The 17,401-nt window shown below is 37.3% G+C and overlaps 2 protein-coding genes across 4 annotated transcripts in view; both read right to left on the reverse strand.

Moving 5' to 3' along the window:
* Positions 1–11,771, reverse strand: part of LOC127421995 (protein Atg16l2-like) — a 79,614-nt gene extending 67,843 nt beyond the window's left edge. Inside the window, exons 1-5 of one of the 2 annotated variants that reach the window (XR_007894126.1) lie at positions 11,423–11,771; positions 10,728–10,797; positions 6,079–6,139; positions 3,374–3,447; positions 1,180–1,431 (exon numbers count right to left, since the gene is read on the reverse strand). Coding sequence is in view for 1 of the 2 variants with exons in the window: in XM_051665290.1 (XP_051521250.1) it covers positions 1,180–1,431; positions 3,374–3,447; positions 6,079–6,139; positions 10,728–10,797; positions 11,423–11,558 (593 nt within the window). In the remaining variant the exon portion in view is untranslated. The remainder of the gene's footprint in view (positions 1–1,179; positions 1,432–3,373; positions 3,448–6,078; positions 6,140–10,727; positions 10,798–11,422) is intronic. The other variant, XM_051665290.1, reaches the window with a different exon arrangement.
* A 3,706-nt stretch (positions 11,772–15,477) lies between these two features.
* LOC127421986 (mitogen-activated protein kinase-binding protein 1-like) overlaps positions 15,478–17,401 on the reverse strand; it is a 48,025-nt gene continuing 46,101 nt past the window's right edge. For both annotated transcript variants that reach the window (XM_051665276.1, XM_051665275.1), the window contains exons 30-31: positions 16,764–16,858; positions 15,478–16,489 (exon numbers count right to left, since the gene is read on the reverse strand). In XM_051665276.1, the coding sequence (XP_051521236.1) occupies positions 16,235–16,489; positions 16,764–16,858 (350 nt within the window). In that variant the 3' untranslated portion in view covers positions 15,478–16,234. The remainder of the gene's footprint in view (positions 16,490–16,763; positions 16,859–17,401) is intronic.

A 17,401-nucleotide genomic window follows, 5' to 3' on the forward strand; every position in this document is an offset into this window, starting at 1 on the left:
GTGGTCCAAAGTCCTCTTTTCAGATGAGAGCAAGTTTTGTATTTCATTTGGAAACCAAGGTCCTAGAGTCTGGAGGAAGGGTGGAGAAGCTCATAGCCCAAGTTGCTTGAAGTCCAGTGTTAGGTTTCCACAGTCTGTGATGATTTGGGGTGCAGTGTCATCTGCTGGTGTTGGTCCATTGTGTTTTTTGAAAACCAAAGTCACTGCACCCTTTACCAAGAAATTTTGGAGCACTTCATGCTTCCTTCTGCTGACCAGCTTTTTAAAGATGCTGATTTCATTTTCCAGCAGGATTTGGCACCTGCCCACACTGCCAAAAGCACCAAAAGTTGGTTAAATGACCATGGTGTTGGTGTGCTTGACTGGCCAGCAAACTCACCAGACCTGAACCCCATAGAGAATCTATGGGGTATTGTCAAGAGGAAAATGAGAAACAAGAGACCAAAAAATGCAGATGAGCTGAAGGCCACTGTCAAAGAAACCTGGGCTTCCATACCACCTCGGCAGTGCCACAAACTGATCACCTCCATGCCACGCCGAATTGAGGCAGTAATTAAAGCAAAAGGAGCCCCTACCAAGTATTGAGTACATATACAGTAAATGAACATACTTTCCAGAAGGCCAACAATTCACTAAAAATGTTTTTTTTATTGGTCTTATGATGTATTCTAATTTTTTGAGATAGTGAATTGGTGGGTTTTTGTTAAATGTGAGCCAAAATCATCACAATTAAAAGAACCAAAGACTTAAACTACTTCAGTCTGTGTGCACTGAATTTATTTAATACACAAGTTTCACAGTTTGAGTTGAATTACTGAAATAAATGAACTTTTCCACGACATTCTAATTTATTGAGATGCACCTGTATATATATATATATATATATATATATATATATATATATATATATATATATATATTTATTAGGTTAATTTGTGTAATTTCATTTCTTATTTTATTTTTTGTCTTGTAGAATATACTTAATTATCTACAATTTAGCTTCTTCAAGGCAGCATTAAATAAAAAAATAAAATTTTTATGATCCCTTCTTTTGTTAACTTATGAGCACAACTGTACATACTATGTGCTGCAGAAATAGTAAAGTAGTATGCTAGTATGCTATTCTGAACATAGCCCTTGTGTGTAAGCCTTCAATATGTATCCCATCAGCACTCTGACCTCACTCTCCTCTCATTCCGATGGTTCATGCGGACAGCAGCCTGTTGTTTGGGTAGGATCATGCGCTCCAAGATCTCGGAGCTGTGGAGTTTCTCCTGCCGGTATGTCTTTTCCATGCGCTGGTGCTCCTCCAGCAGCGTGTCATATTTCTGTTTCAGCAGCCGGTTCCCTTCCTGCACCTCCGCCACGCGTTCCTGAAGAACACTGTGCTCTGATGCCACAACACTTAGGCACTTCTGAACCTCATACAGCCTAATAAAAATAAAAAAACATTATCAATGAGCCAGACCTACAATAACATCCACTTTTCCAACATTTTGGATGTTCAGAAAATTGACAGTCAGGATATATGTGGGTTTTTTTTTTGGGGGGGGGGGGTTTGCGCTCTTAGCCAAAATTCTGAGAAAACAGCATTTTTTATTGTAGAAAGTAATGAACACGCTACTTTCTATACAAATAATGATGAATTTAATTACTTTTGTAATCAGTATCAAAACAATGTAATGTGTTACTTTATAAGTAACATTCCCCAACTTTGCGAATTAATAAACAGAACCTGAACTCCATAATTTTTTAAATCTATGTTTTGTCAAGTCCGGGTTGTTATAGTCCTAAACATATACTAAGACCCGAAAATGATACACTGATGAGCCAAAACATTACGACCACCTGCCTAATATGCTGTTGGTCCTCCACATGCCGCCAAAACAGCGCTGACCTGCCGAGGCATGGACTTTACAAGACCCCTGCAGGTGTACTGTGGTATCTGGCACCAACACATTAGCAGCAGATCCTTCAAGTTCTGTAAGTTGCGAGGTGGAGCCGTCGTGGATCGGACTTGTTGGTCCAGCACATTCCACATATGCTCAATCGGATTGAGATCTGGTGAATTTGGAGGCCAGGACAACACCTTGAACTCTTCATCATGTTCCTCAAACCATTCCCAAACAATGTGTGCAGTGTGGCAGTGTGCATTATCCTGCTGAAAGAGGCCACTGCCATCTGGGAATACCATTGCCATGAAGGGGTGTACCTGGTCTGCAAAGATGTTAAGGTAGATGGCACGTGTCAAATTGACATCCACATGAATGGCCGGACCCAGGGTTTTCCAGCAGAACATAGCCCAGAGCATCACACTCCCTCCATCGTATTGTTGTCTTCCCGCAGGGCATCCTGGTGCCATCACTTCCCCAGGTAAACGGCGCACACGTACACGGCCGTCCACGTGATGTAAAAGAAAAATGGGACTCATTGGATCAGGTGAACTTCCACTGCTCTAAGGTCCAGTTCCGACACTCGCGTACCCATTGTAGGCGCTTTCAACAGTGGACAGGGGTCATCATGGGCACTCTGAACGGTCTGCAGCCACGCAGCCCCATACGCAGCAGGGTGGGATGCACTGTGTGTTGTGACACATTCCTCCCATAACCATCATTAAAATTTGCTGTGACTTGTGTCACAGTAGATCTTCTGTCAGTTCAGACCAGATGGGATAGCCTCCATTGCCCTCGCGCATCGATGAAACTTGGGCGCCCAACACCCTGTCGCCAGTTTGTGGTTTGTCACTCCACGGACCACTGTCAGTAAGCACCCCACAAGCCTTCCCATTTCAGAGATCTCTGACCCAGTCGTCTGGCTATAACAATTTGGCCCTTGTCAAAGTCACTCAGGTCTTTACTCCTGCCCATTTCTCCTGCATTCAACATGTTGACTACAAGAACTGACGGTTCGCTAACCATCTAATCTACCCAGACCTTGACATGTTGCCTTGTTAGGAGATGATTAACGATATTCACTCCACCTGCACGTGGTCATAATGTTTTGGCTCATCTGTGCATATTTAATGCTGTTAAAGCATCACACAAGCAAAAATGTTGTTGTTCAGAATATCAGCGTCTGAGGTCCACAGGTAAAATCAAATGACTGATATTTATTATATGACTAATATTATTTGCAGTGCAAACTCTCAGTACAGCCTACACTTATAACAGCCCCTTGAATTGGTTCAAGGATTGAAACAGACCAAATTTAAAGGTGATATTTACTAAAAATTCTCTAGTGAATAATATGAGGGTGAGTAAATGATGACAAAATTGTCATTTCACTGGGTGGGGGGATTGATTTTGAGTTTACACTGCCGGTTACACTGTATGTTGACAGTGTTTTTGTGCTATACGAAAATAAGGAGGTTTACTTGGTATGTTGTTCATCAAGTGCAGCTTCCTTTAACTGGATTCTCTGCTGCAGTTCCACCACTTGATATGCAAGCTGCAAGAACAAAATCAGACAGACAAAACAGAAAAGGAAAAGTGCTATAAATGAAATGTTGCCACTTGTTTAAACTATTAACTTATACTTTACCTACAGGATTTATTCAGTGCTTATTAGTTATTAGGTTTGCTAGTAAATGGGGGAAGAGGGCTTGTGTGTTGATAGACTACAAATATGCAGCAGGTTTTTTCACATGCTTTTACTAAAGCTTTCCAAATGATCCTGAGACAGCTTCAATGCAAGACTAGGGAGTGTTAGAACTGGTTATGCCTGATGCTACCATGATAATATCCAGTACAAAGCAGTCCATTTATTTCCCCAATATGTGTCCTAACTGCATTTTACATTCACTATAGAATAAATATATTCTTTTGAATAAAATCAGAGCATTTTTTTTATGGTTGGAGGACAGAAGTTCAGGTGGCACTTTGCCACTACAGTGGGATTGCTGGTTGGAGTTTATCTGCAGGAAACAACAGGCAGCTTGTAAACACATTTAGTTAAGCAGGTCACAACTTGAGTCATAAAATTCAGTCTATTTCATAAACATGCATTTGTAATCCAATGATCAAACTGAAGTGCTTGTCTGATTTTTTTATGGGATGGTTTGATTCTGTACAGGTTTTTCCCACATACACTATCAGTCCAAAGTCTGGAAACACTTGACTGAATTTATGCTTCTTATCCAACCCCGTCTCATGACAAGTCATAACAATAGTACGAGAAATTGCGAAATTGTGAGAAATCATACGAGTTCGTACAAAAATGTAGGACGTTCCCTCCCATAGAGAACAATAAACGAACCAACAAATAATATTATTACGATATTTCCTAACCCCTAATCCAAACCTAAAACTAACTTTAACCTTGTGTGACCCCGCGTACACATGCGTGGACACTGTATTTTGGCTTCGCTATATGCAATGCATAATTTAAATTAATTTAAGCCAACTGATCTCAGTTCAGGACGCTCTGTGCTGTCAGTAAAGGGTTATCGTGTGACAATACAACAAGGCGCCAATCACACCGAAGCTTGTCTTTGGGAGAAACGCCAACAAAACTACATCAGGTAAGAAACCTAATTACATTTTTACATTGAAACCTGTTTGAGTCAAAAGATAAGAGTCTCTAGTTTCATCCGATATGCCATTTCTAAAATTAAATTTTTTTTAAACTGTGCATCATCACATTGAGAATCAATGTGTTCATCCATAAGCTGAAAAATGTTGCTTTCAGAGGCTTTATATGGAGTTAGGATGAAAATAAGGTGCATTTCGAACGTTCTGAGACCAGTGCAGACAGACAGCACACTGGAGGTTAAGTCATTCACTAATAAGGGAGCAAGGGATCAAGGGAGCATCCTATAGCTCTCTATGCAGCTAAGTGCATTCACTCCTAAAAGCCCAAAAATTTAGTTTCAGGCTGCAGATGCAGTTTGGATCACTCAACTTGCTTGGCAGGCATGAGACAATGGTAATCAGTACATAGATTCAGAATTTATAATGTATCATTTTATTTTAACATGGTTGTCAGTGACTGGATGATGCTGGACATTACTTTGAATCTGACTTAATTATGCAAATTTCTGATGTAATGTCTGTAACATCTCAAAAACATGAATAACCAACACTCATAAGGAAACATAAACAATTTGATTTAAAAAAAAAAAAAAAAAAAAAACGGACTTTCAATATAACTTGGTATTATTAAAATTTCACAATTTCGTCCCGCTGTTTTTTTTGCATGTTTATTAGGTGCTGCTAATTACAAATCAAAAAGGGAAATGGAAAATGCACACAGACGTCATGCTCAGGTCTCAGGAGGATTAAGTCTAACCCATAAACCTAACCAAGATTTTAATAGGAAAATCACTGTTGTGTATCATAGAAGAAAGAGAAGCATTGTGGTTTTGAACAAGTATTCTTGTGATTTTTCTTAAGTTTAACTCTTAATGCAATAATTAGGCTGGTACGAGATAGCTTGTACAAAAACATACGACTTTTACTCCCTTAGAGACAAAAAACAAACCAACGAACGATGTTATGCCTGTATTGCATCTGTTTGTTGACTGGTTGGTCTCTACGGGAATACAAGTTGTACCTTCTTGTACGAGCCAAGCTGTACGATATCTTGCATACAAATTATTACGAGTTGTCATGAGACTATGCTGTCCTTATGCTAAAAACCTTTTTGAACTAAAATCTTATGCTTAAATGCTTACCAAATGAATTTTGTAGACAAGTGTGAATTGTGACATGATATGAATGTCTAAAAATGTAATTAAGAAAATTGTAATTGGCACGGATAGTGAAGGAAAAGCAGTCAAAAAGTGTATAGTATACATAGGAACTACTTCAATACTGTTTAAAAAGCATACCAGGACCTTATGCAGTTGGTTGAGAGAATGCCCAGAGAGTTCAGATTTGTAATCTAGGCAAAGGGTGGCTACTTAAGAAGATCAAATATATTAGTTAAATAGTTTTGATTTCTTTTACATTTTTGTGGTCTCTACATAATTCCCATACTTCCATTTGTGTTGTTTCAAGTATTGATGACTTTACTATTAGTGGAACATGTGGAAAATAGGTGTGTCCAAACATTTGACTGGTTGTGTATGCCCTCATCTACCTCGCCAGTTGTTGTCTTCAGAGAGGTCAAAGAATCCTCAGTGGGGGGCACCCCTGAAGACCTGCAGGAGACAAAATAAGAATTCTTAGAGCATTTTGAGATCAAGATGATGGTAAATGGAAAGGTAAAATAGTACTGAGTACTGTATGAGTACTCTATGCTAACAGTAATGGTATCACTGGTACTGTAATCAGATGGCAATACCATAATTCTTTGATTTATTACACAGCTCTCTGGAATACTTGATCGTGATTGGTCAATCGCAGCATTTTGCAGTCAAATATTTGTGTACAATGACCGCTAAACTGTATTTTAGACCGTTCTCCCTGGCCACCAGTTCTCCTACGCTGTGCTAGTCTCTCACTCTTTCCTCTCACATTGTTAAATACATTTAAATATTTCACATTTCACGTGCATTTATTTATCGGAGTGTCTATTTACACTAAGTGAAAATAGCCCATCTTGTTGGCAGAGGCTATCTACACTAACTCACCCACCATTGCTGAGACCAAGCACAAGACAGCCATGACAAATTTCTTTAGGGTCAACTGCTGGTCAAATGAAGGTGGGCATATTTGAATTTTTCGCAATGGGGCAGAAACGTTGAACTGGAAATGTATTTTATTTGGCAAGTAGCCATGTAATAATAACGATTCTCATCAGAGTCCTAGTCAGGGTTTATTTTGCAATAATGACTGGATAACTGTACATTATCCCTTCCATACACCATGGTACAAAATGATTAACTTTATGGTATTTATATACTACATCAAGGTACTTACTGTACTACCATGGTACCATGTCCAAAAACTATTATATTATATTATATAGTTTTTGGTCATTTTTGTTAGTTGTGTCACTAACAAATAAGGTTGTCCAAGGTGATAAAGATTGATAAATCTTTTTAAAATCCATTTTAAAACTTGGTCAAGTTTGGAGAAATTACATTTTTGTGTCCATGTTGATTTCAAAAATATTTGAAAAACATATATTGCTGAATATATTACTTTCACTGATTTGCTTTCTCTTTTTTATATAAATAATGTGGCTTTTTTTTTTTTTTTTTCTTTTAAAGATCTTTATGTTATCTTATGTATGTGTGTGGTTTACATATACATATATATATATATATACACAGTTGTGCTCAAAAGTTTGCATACTCTGGCAGAAATTTTGGCATTGATTTTGAAAATATGACTGATCATGCAATTCAACTTTTATTTAAGGATAGTGATCATATGAAGCCATTTATTATCACATAGATGTTTGGCTTCTTTTTAAATCATAATGATAACAGAAATCACCCAAATGGCCCTGATCAAAAGTTTACATACCCTTGAACGTTTGGCCTTGTTACAGACACACAAGGTGACACACACAGGTTTAAATGGCAATTAAAGGTTAATTTCCCACACCTGTGGCTTTTTAAATTGCAATTAGTGTCTGTGTATAAATAGTCAATGAGTTTGTTAGCTCTCACAAGGATTCACTGAGCAGGCTAGATACTGAGCCATGGGGAGCAGAAAAGACTTTCAAAAGACCTGTGTAACAAGGTAATGGAACTTTATAAAGATGGAAAGCTAAGGATATAAAAAGATATCCAAAAATGCCATTCAGTACTGTTCAATCACTTATTAAGAAGTGGAAAATTCGGGGATCTCTTGATACCAAGCCAAGGTCAGGTAGACCAAGAAAGATTTCAGCCACAACTGCCAGAAGAATTGTTCGGGATACAAAGAAAAACCCACAGGTAACCTCAGGATAAACACAGGCTGCTCTGGAAAAAGACGGTGTGGTTGTTTCAAGGAGCACAATATGACGATACTTGAACAAAAATGAGCTGAATTGTCGAGTTGCCAGAAAGAAGCCTTTACTGCGCCAATGCCACAAAAAAGCCTGGTTACAATATGCCCGACAACACCTTGACACGCCTCACAGCTTCTGGCACAGTGTAATTTGGAGTGACGAGACAAAAATAGAGCTTTATTGTCACAACCATAAGTGCTATGTTTGGAGAGGAGTCAACAAGGCCTATAGTGAAAAGAATACCATCCCCACTGTGAAGCATAGTGGTGGCTCACTGATGGGGGGGGGGGGCTCTAAAGGCACGGGAATCTTGTGAAAATGTATGGCAAAATGAATACAGCATGTTATCAGAAAATACTGGCAGACAATTTGCATTCTTCTGTAAGAAAGCTGCGCATGGGACGCTCTTGGACATTCCAGCACGACAATGACCCTAAGCACAAGGCCAAGTTGACCCTCCAGTGGTTACAGCAGAAAAAGGTGAAGGTTCTGGAGTGGCCATCACAATCTTCTGACCTTAATATCATCGAGCCACTCTGGGGAGATCTCAAATATGCGGTTCATGCAAGACGACCAAAGACTTTGCATGACCTGGAGGCATTTTGACATCCAAGACAAATGGGCAGCTATACCACCTGCAAGAATTTGGGGCCTCATAGACAACTATTACAAAAGACTGCACACTGTCATTGATGCTAAAGGGGGCAATACACAGTATAAAGAACTAAGGGTATGCAGACTTTTGAACAGGGGTCATTTAATTTTTTTCTTTGTTGCCATTTTGTTTTATGATTGTGCCATTCTGTTATAACCTACAGTTGAATATGAATCCCATAAGAAATAAAAGAAATGTGTTTTGCCTGCTCACTCATGTTTTCTTTAAAAATGGTACATATATTACCAATTCTCCAAGGGTATGCAAACTTTTAAGCACACCTGTATAAATATATATATATATATATATATATATATATATATATATATATATATATATATATATATATATATATACACACACACACACACACACTGGCGGCCAAAAGGTTGGAATAATGTACAGATTTCACCAAAGTGGCATTCAACTGATCACAAGTATAGTCAGGACATTACTGATGTAAAAAAACAGCACCATCACTATTTGAAAAAAGTTATTTTTGATCAAATCAGGCCCCATTTCCAGCAGCCATCACTCCAACACCTTATCCTTGAGTAATCATGCTAAATTGCTAATTTAGTACTAGAAAAATCACTTTCCATTATATCAAACACAGTTGAAAGCTATTTGGTTCGTTAAATGAAGCTTAACATTGTCTTTGTGTTTGTTTTTGAGTTGTCACAGTATGCAATAGACTGGCATGTCTTAAGGTCAATATTAGGTCAAAAGTGGCAAAAAAAAAGAAACAATCAACTGTCAATCATTGTTTTGAGGAATGAAGGCTATACAATGCTTGAAATTGCCAAAAAACTGAAGATTTCATACAAAGGTGTACACTACAGTCTTCAAAGACAAAGGACAACTGGCTCTAACAAGGACAGAAAGAGATGTGGAAGGCCAGATGTACAACTAAACAAGAGGATAAGTACATCAGAGTCTCTAGTTTGAGAAATAGATGCCTCACATGTCCTCAGCTGACAGCTTCATTGAATTCTACCCGCTCAACACCAGTTTCATGTACAACAGTAAAGAGAAGACTCAGGGGTGCAGGCCTTATGGGAAGAATTGCAAAGAAAAAGACACTTTTGAAACAGAGAAACAAAAATAAAAGGTTAGAGTGGACAAAGAAACAGAGACATTGGACAACAGATAATTGGAAAAGAGTGTTATGGATCTTAACCCCATTGAGATTTTGTGGGATCAGCTAGACTGTAAGGTGCGTGAGAAGTGCCCGACAAAACAGCCACATCTATGGTAAGTGCTACAGGAAGTGTGGGGTGAAATGTCACCTGAGAATCAGGACAAACTGACAGCTAGAATGCCAAGGATCAGCAAAGCTGTCAATGCTGTACGTGAAGGATATTTTGATGAGAACACTGTGAAGTAGTTTAAAAAGTTCTGAACATTTCTTTCAAATTGTAATAGTAATTTTTCATGTTATTAATGTCCTGACTATACATTGTGATCAGTTGAATACCACTTTGGTGAATAAAAGTACCAATTATTCCAAACTTTTGGCTGCCAGTGTGTGTGTGTGTGTGTGTGTGTGTGTGTGTGTATAATTTTGGTTTGTTTGATCAAATAAATGGAAGAGCTATGATGAATTAAATGTTATGTTCTACTTATTGTATGTATAAGCATGTTATTTGACTTGGCTTTTCAGTACAATAATAAAATATTTAAATAGCAAAAAAGAAAGAAAAACAATTATAGCATTTTCAACAACAACAACAAAAATTGTTAATGACTACAAAAATGTCTTTTAATGAGACCTTGACATTTTTTTCTTTTCTTTTTTTTCTTTTACAATTACACCACATTACATTTTTTTACTTGAAGCTCCAGAAAAAATATCAAAATAACTGAACACAGAAATTGAAAACATGTTCATCATAGAATTATTGTTTTCAAGTAATTTTTTTTTATGTAATTTTGGAAAATTTAATAAATCTAGAAAAAAATAAAAATAAATGAGCGTCACGTCATTTACCCAGTAACAGAAATGAGACATTTGAGAATTCTGGTGTCTCAGAAAAACTGTGCTTCTCTCAGTTTTGTCATTGTCATATAGTGTAAAATGATTAACCTTTACAAGACAGTTGTGCAGTAATTCATCATTTATTACAATTTATAACAAAGTTGATTGTTTTTAACACTCAAATATACCGTGACTCAGTGTAAAGGTTACCTTGTTCCTGATCCCAGAATACCTTTGGTAATGAGGGCTCTTTGCTTAGACTTCTCAAGCAGACTGTGATCTAGGAAGAACAATAAGTGAAACGTAAAAAATTGATTTAAAAAAAAAAAAAAAAGCCAGCTAATGTTTGCATACATGCACCCAAAGTGTGTTTGTAACTGAGGTTTTCCATATGCACCCAAGTGTCAAGATTTAAAGATAGTGTGAGCAGTTTCTAATGCACAACTCTGAACTGTTTAACTGGACACATACTCAAGATTAGAATATTTCTCAGGTTATGCAAATTAGATATTCCTGATTAATTGCATATTCTTATGTTCTGCGACCATAAGCTAAATTAGTGCATACACATGGAACTTAAGACATTTAAGCATGTTTTACTTTGTATTTTAAATCTTTTGCATTTAGAATATATTATAATACATTCTCAAAGATATAAAAAAAATCTTAATATATTTGAATGTTTATATTTCTAAAATAGATTATAAAAAGAGTGAAAACACTTCATTGTAATACAATCTAATATGGTGATATGTTGTATTTCTAAATGTTTTGTATTTAAAAATGCAACCATAATGGAAGAATGCCAATACTTCCAATAAACTTCTATTCAGTCTCTTCCTTATATCTCTTGAGCAATGCATGACCTATAATGAAATGACAGTAACAGCATTAATAAAACTTACATGACTCTATAATATCCTGGAAGACACTCGTCTGTGACATGTTGCGAGATTTCAGCTGTCTGATAATGTGACGCTTCCATGTTTCGCTCTGTTTCACTTCAGAGTTTCTTGCGCACTCCGACGCGGCCATGATCATATAAAGTAATAACGCAATAACAATAATCCACTTTTTTAGACATATTTCATAGATGTCCAGCCGTCAACTGGAAGTGTTACGTTTGTTTTCCATTCTCATGAAGTGCTCAGGAAACCGGCAGAAAGTGAGTTGTCGCGCAGCTGTGCGTGCTGAGACGCGACGCGTCACTACAGTGGCTGTAAACACATGGAAAGACACGCCTGCTGATGCCGCTGATGATGAGTAATCATGAAAAATCTGTTATCGCGTGTCAAACACAGAAATTAAATAAGTGGAATGGCCAATAGCATGAACAGCGTTACTTAAAATGGGCGTGGACTGGCTCGGCCCGGATGTTGTCTCTGACTGGTTCCTAAATAATACAACTTCTCTTTTTAATTACTAATGTTTCATTTAACCCTTGTGCGACCTTCGGGACATTTTTTTTTTTTTTTGATCAATTTGGCTGTGTTAATGCCAATGGCATAAATTTGGCCAAAGGTGTGTATTGTTTGGGGAATTTTGATATTTCAACCTCAGTTCTTTTAATACATCTATAGTACACTGTGTACACAAAATAGATACACTCTGGTCCTTCAGGACAAAAATGTCCCCATTGAAACCCATTAAAACTGCAATATTTGATCCCAGTGCCATTAAAGCGTAAAATCATTCATTCTATGATATTATGCTTTCAGTCCAGAACCCTGGCTTCAAAATTTAAATTGTTTATATTTTCCACCAGATTGCGCCATTTTTCTCATGTTTAGCCTATGGAGCAAATACATGCTTTTTTCCTATTTTCTGTTTGCTGTATTATAGAGTACTATCAAGGGGCAGTGGTGGCTCAGCAGTTAAGGCTTTGGATTGCTGATCAGAAGGTTGGGGGTTTGAGCCCCAGCACCACCAAGATGCCACCATTGGACCCCCAAGCAAGGCCCTTGACCCTATCTGCTCCAGGGGCACCATATCATCTCTGACCCCAGCTTAGCTGGGATATGTGAAAAAAGAATTTCACTGTATATGTGTGATAAAATCATTAATTATTATTATAAATGATGCAGCTAAAATTGTGTGGGTGTGTTGGTATGGATGTCAGAGTGTGTTTTGTATGTGTGTATTGAGACATTTGTGTGTGTGTGTGTGAAAAACAACAGTGGCATTATGTAAACAAACTGGCATTTAAAGGGTTAAAATCCTGAAAATTAATTAATATTTGGTAGTTATGATCAGGACTGATGTTGGTTAAAAAATTAACTCATTGAAAGTGGAAAATAATATTAAAATATAATATTAGTATGGCAGATTTTTGACACGGACATTTTTGTCCTCTAAGGACTTCTGAGTAACTTTTTTAAATTGACGCACAAGGGTTAAATTGCCTATTATAGTTTCTTATTAGCATTATTAATTTTGGAATAATTGTGCAGATCGCCGCTTAAGTAAACGCATTCTCACGTTGTAGCTGTTACTTTTCTCAGCGCTAGTCAGAAAAGACCAATCATAGTTGATTATGATTATTCGATGTGGATCTTATTAATAAAAAAATAAAAAAAAAATTTTTTTTTTAGAGATTTCTTTCTATAAAGTGGGGAATATTTCGATTTGTATGCCACGTAACAACCATTTGAAGTAATATATTTCGATTGCTATCCCTTTCATGTACAAATACAAAAGACAAACAAAACGTCTAAAAGGATTTGGATGCGGTGCTAGGAGGATTCAGCCATCTGAGCCGCCAAGCGTCCCCTACTGGTGGACATTTCGTGTGCTTTAGGAAATGTTATTTTCTAGTATCACTTGCCACCCAATGCTGTCAAGTCTGTGGGGTCGTTCACACCGAACGTGTTTTTGCGTCCGTCTGTGCTGTTTTTCAGTAGTTGTTCTGTGTAAACATGCGCTAGACGGAAGTCTTTGACCGTTCCGCCGCGTTTGGCGGTTTTTGTTAGCGTCTTGCGCAGGACGCTGCGTCCATATAACATGTTACACGTAGTTATGTGTGAGAGGTTTAGTTTGTAAGCCTTTGGAAGCATCGCAGGAAATTGTTGCTAATTAGAACAGTATAATTTATCTGTCAGTGAATTTTAATTCCCCTTGTTACAGCACTTATATACCTTAAAATAATAGTGAACTGTCATTTTAAATTACATAATGATGACTAAGTGACATTTGAGTTTCCAGAGGATTCCAAAAGTTGGCAGGTTTCAATTTTTAGCATTTTATTGCTTCACAAGATCTGTCAGGCACAACATAGCCACCCTATTACATAAAATGGACAGGAAAAAAAGTATTTAATTGGTTCTACTATATCTAGAAAACTAATATTGTGGACTGTTGAATGCTAGTAGTACAACGCCATAACCTTTGTGACAGGGAAAGCATCGGGCATTTTAGCTTGAAATGTTCCACCTCGTCACATTTCTCCCATCATACGTTAGATAGAATATCATTAAGATTGCAAAATACAATTTATTAGCACTTAGAGACATTGTCTAAATGTTTAAATAGAGTTTAAATAGTTTAAAAAAAGAGACCCAGAATTGCAATGTTTGTTTAAAGTAATTAAATAATAAATTGTATTCATTAAAGGGATAGATAATCCAAAAATGAAAATACTCTCATCATTTACTCACCCTCATATGTATGACTTTCTTTCTTCTGCAGAACACATACAATTTTTTTTAGAAGAATATCTAAACTCTGTTGGTCCATACAATGCAAGTGAATGGTGACCAGAACTTTGAAGGTCCAAAAAGTACACAAAGCCAACATAAAATTAACCCATAAGCCAAAAACAAAAGAGAATTAAAGTGAAAGTGGAGATTTATAGTAAAAATAATAATAATAAAAAAATAAAATAAAAAAAAACCACACCTATCATATCACATCACTTCTGAAGTTATGGATTTAACCACTGGAGTTGTGTGGGTTCCTTTTATGCTGCATTTATGTGCTTTTTGGACCTTCAAAGTTCTGGCCACCATTCACTTGACCTACAGATCTGAGATATTTTTCTAAACATCTTGGTTTGTGTTCAGCAAAAGACGACACATTTGGGATAGCATGAGGGTGAGTAAATGAAATAATTTTCATTCTTGGGTGAGCTATTCCTTAAAATATGGGTAAAAACTACACTACATTACATTGTGATGGGTACTTTTGAATACAAATACAGTATATGATCAAAATCAATAGTCAAAACATTTCTTAACTGTTCATGCATTTAACTATACTGCTTGTAGTAAATTATTGTTCATATACTGTTGTGTGTTGAATTGTTATCAATGCAGAACTTCCACTTACTGTCTAAAAAATGTGGTGAATGTTGCAACCCTAAATGTCAAGTGTTGCAAACGTCACCACAAAATTCAGAGCGTGTTGAGTGACTCCAGTCAGGCTTCCTTAGCAACCAATTGGCCTGGTTGCTATGGTGGGTAGAGTCATGTTGGGGTAACCTCCTCGTGGTCGCTATAATGTGATACTCGCTCTCTGTGGGGCGCGTGGTGAGTTGTGCGTGGATGCCAGAGAATAGCGTGAAGCCTCCACACACGCTAGGTCTCTGTGGTAACCCACTCAACAAGCCACGTGATAAGATGCATGGATTTACTCTCTCAGACGTGGAGGCAACTGAGTTTCGTCCTCTACCACCCGGATTGAGGCGAGTCACAACGCCACCACGGGGACTTAGAGCACGCTGGGAATTGGGCAGACAAATTGGGGAGAAAAAGGGAGAAAATCCACCCCCCCCAAAAAAAAGAAAAAATAAAGAAAATAGCAATTCTTGGGCCTCTGAGGGTTAAATATAACCTTTATAAATGGAAAATGTCACCAGTTTCATAGAGTGACTCTGCTACCTTTCCTCTAGATGTGCAATTTCCCTGGGTGCATAAATCAATGTTGTAAACCTGCTTTTGTATTTCAAAACAATTAACAAAAAAACAATATTTTAATGTTTAATATTTAAAAAACAATGCAAATTGCTGATTAAAACACATTTAAAGTCTTCCTAAAAATGATACATTTTCAGTGGGGAAAAAAAAAAGACCACATCAACATGACACATTAAGGCATAAATAGCACTCTAGTGGCAAGCAAATTGTGAGTCACAGCCTGACACTTGCGAAAATTTCTAATCATTGCTATTTTGAGGAACAGTCAACATAATGCACCACACATCATAGCCAGTCTGCATGGCTGTGATGTGAAATGGTGTAAAATTACAAAAGCTCAAGAATTTTGAACACAAAACTCATTGCACATTATTGTATGGGTTCATATTTCAAAAGTAATACTGTTTCCAAACTGTACAAGAAATACCATTGGGGGTGGGGATGTCCTGAATAGTTTGCCTCGATACAGTTTTAAAAATCTATAAGAAAAGAGCAAATGTCAAAGTGTATGTGACCAAATACATTTAGGTATTAAAATTGTAGTGTACAAACATACAAAATAATTAAAAACGCTTATCGTATAAAAAGAGAAAGCGACAATGTTAAAAACTGACAGACCAGTTAAGAAAAATGTCAAGAAATGTCATTAATCCAAATATGCATTTGCATGTTTATTTTGGTTTAAAAACTTAAAACCAAATGTAAGACAAGGTTTAAAAGTGCTTCTATGCCTTAAAAGGCTCATTTAGGTCAATTCAATTATGACAATTAGGACTGTTCAAAACCAAACAAAGATCCAAGGAGCCGTTACTCAAGTGCAACCTGTGCACCTTTTTCCGTCATCCGCAAGAGCATCTCCGAGTATTTTTCTAGAAGTGCCACTGTCCGGTCGTCCCTCAGCTGACGGCCGGGTGAGTCCTCTGGTACAGGACGGGAGCTCTGTGTGTAGGGGCATGTCTGAGGGCAGAGGACGGTTAATTCACTCTGTACGCCCACAAACGTCTCCTGCAAAATGCTCTTCATTTGCTCCTGCTGCTCAGACAACTCCGGGATTGAGCACAGCTACAGAGAGGAGTGAGTTAGTTTCCATTAAACGTGTCTTAATGCTAAAAGCAGCAAGTATTTCCTAATATAAATATAGCACACCATCATCATAGTGACTAATCATCACACTTTTATTTATTTGTAGCTGTAAATGACCATATATAGCCACTGTGCAATGTAAAGATGGCTATAACTGGTTAATATATGCAAGGTAGACAAGACCAGCGTAGTCTTCTTATAAATTGTCTAAAAGAAAGGTTAAAACGCTGACAGAAGTGTAGAGGAAAATCACCTTGCTATAAAAGCTAGTTGCTTTATGGATTGTGTGCCACAGTTCATTTACCATCTCCTTACACATCTGGATGCTCAACATCTCTGCAGACAAACCTGGAAGAAACACACATGAAATAACCATCAATAATGACTAAAATGGAAATATTTTAATTGTAAATGAATGGGTCATGTAATCTGGTTAACCCGATTGCCAAACCCTGATTAAGACAATATTCGGTTTAGCAGAAATCTGAATAAGACAGTGGGATCCACCTTTTTCCTGAACATGGAAGTGTTCCACGATTCATAATGGAAGTTATGTGTTTTCACTCGCATCAGCATATGTTTTTAGCGTGATGTTTAGCGTATTTAAACTGCCAAATAAAAAAACATGGCTCCATAGTGCTGATACTTTACAGAGTCACAATAACCATCTTTTGACAGTGTCACCCTTCAAAGTTTAAGGAGTGGGTAGGTCACATGAAGCTACTGCCCGTGGTAAGTAATGTTGATATAATTAACTACTTAGAGTTATGACAGCCAACAACTGTACAACTTGAGCCTGAACTCACTTTTACTCAAACTAACACTTAAAATAGTGGCTGTTCTCCATCTGGATCACTCACTTGGTCGTTTTTACATTCCTACTTATGGAGA

This window comes from Myxocyprinus asiaticus, chromosome 31 (assembly GCF_019703515.2).
Source record: "Myxocyprinus asiaticus isolate MX2 ecotype Aquarium Trade chromosome 31, UBuf_Myxa_2, whole genome shotgun sequence".
In the NCBI taxonomy this organism is placed as follows: Eukaryota; Metazoa; Chordata; class Actinopteri; order Cypriniformes; family Catostomidae; genus Myxocyprinus; species Myxocyprinus asiaticus.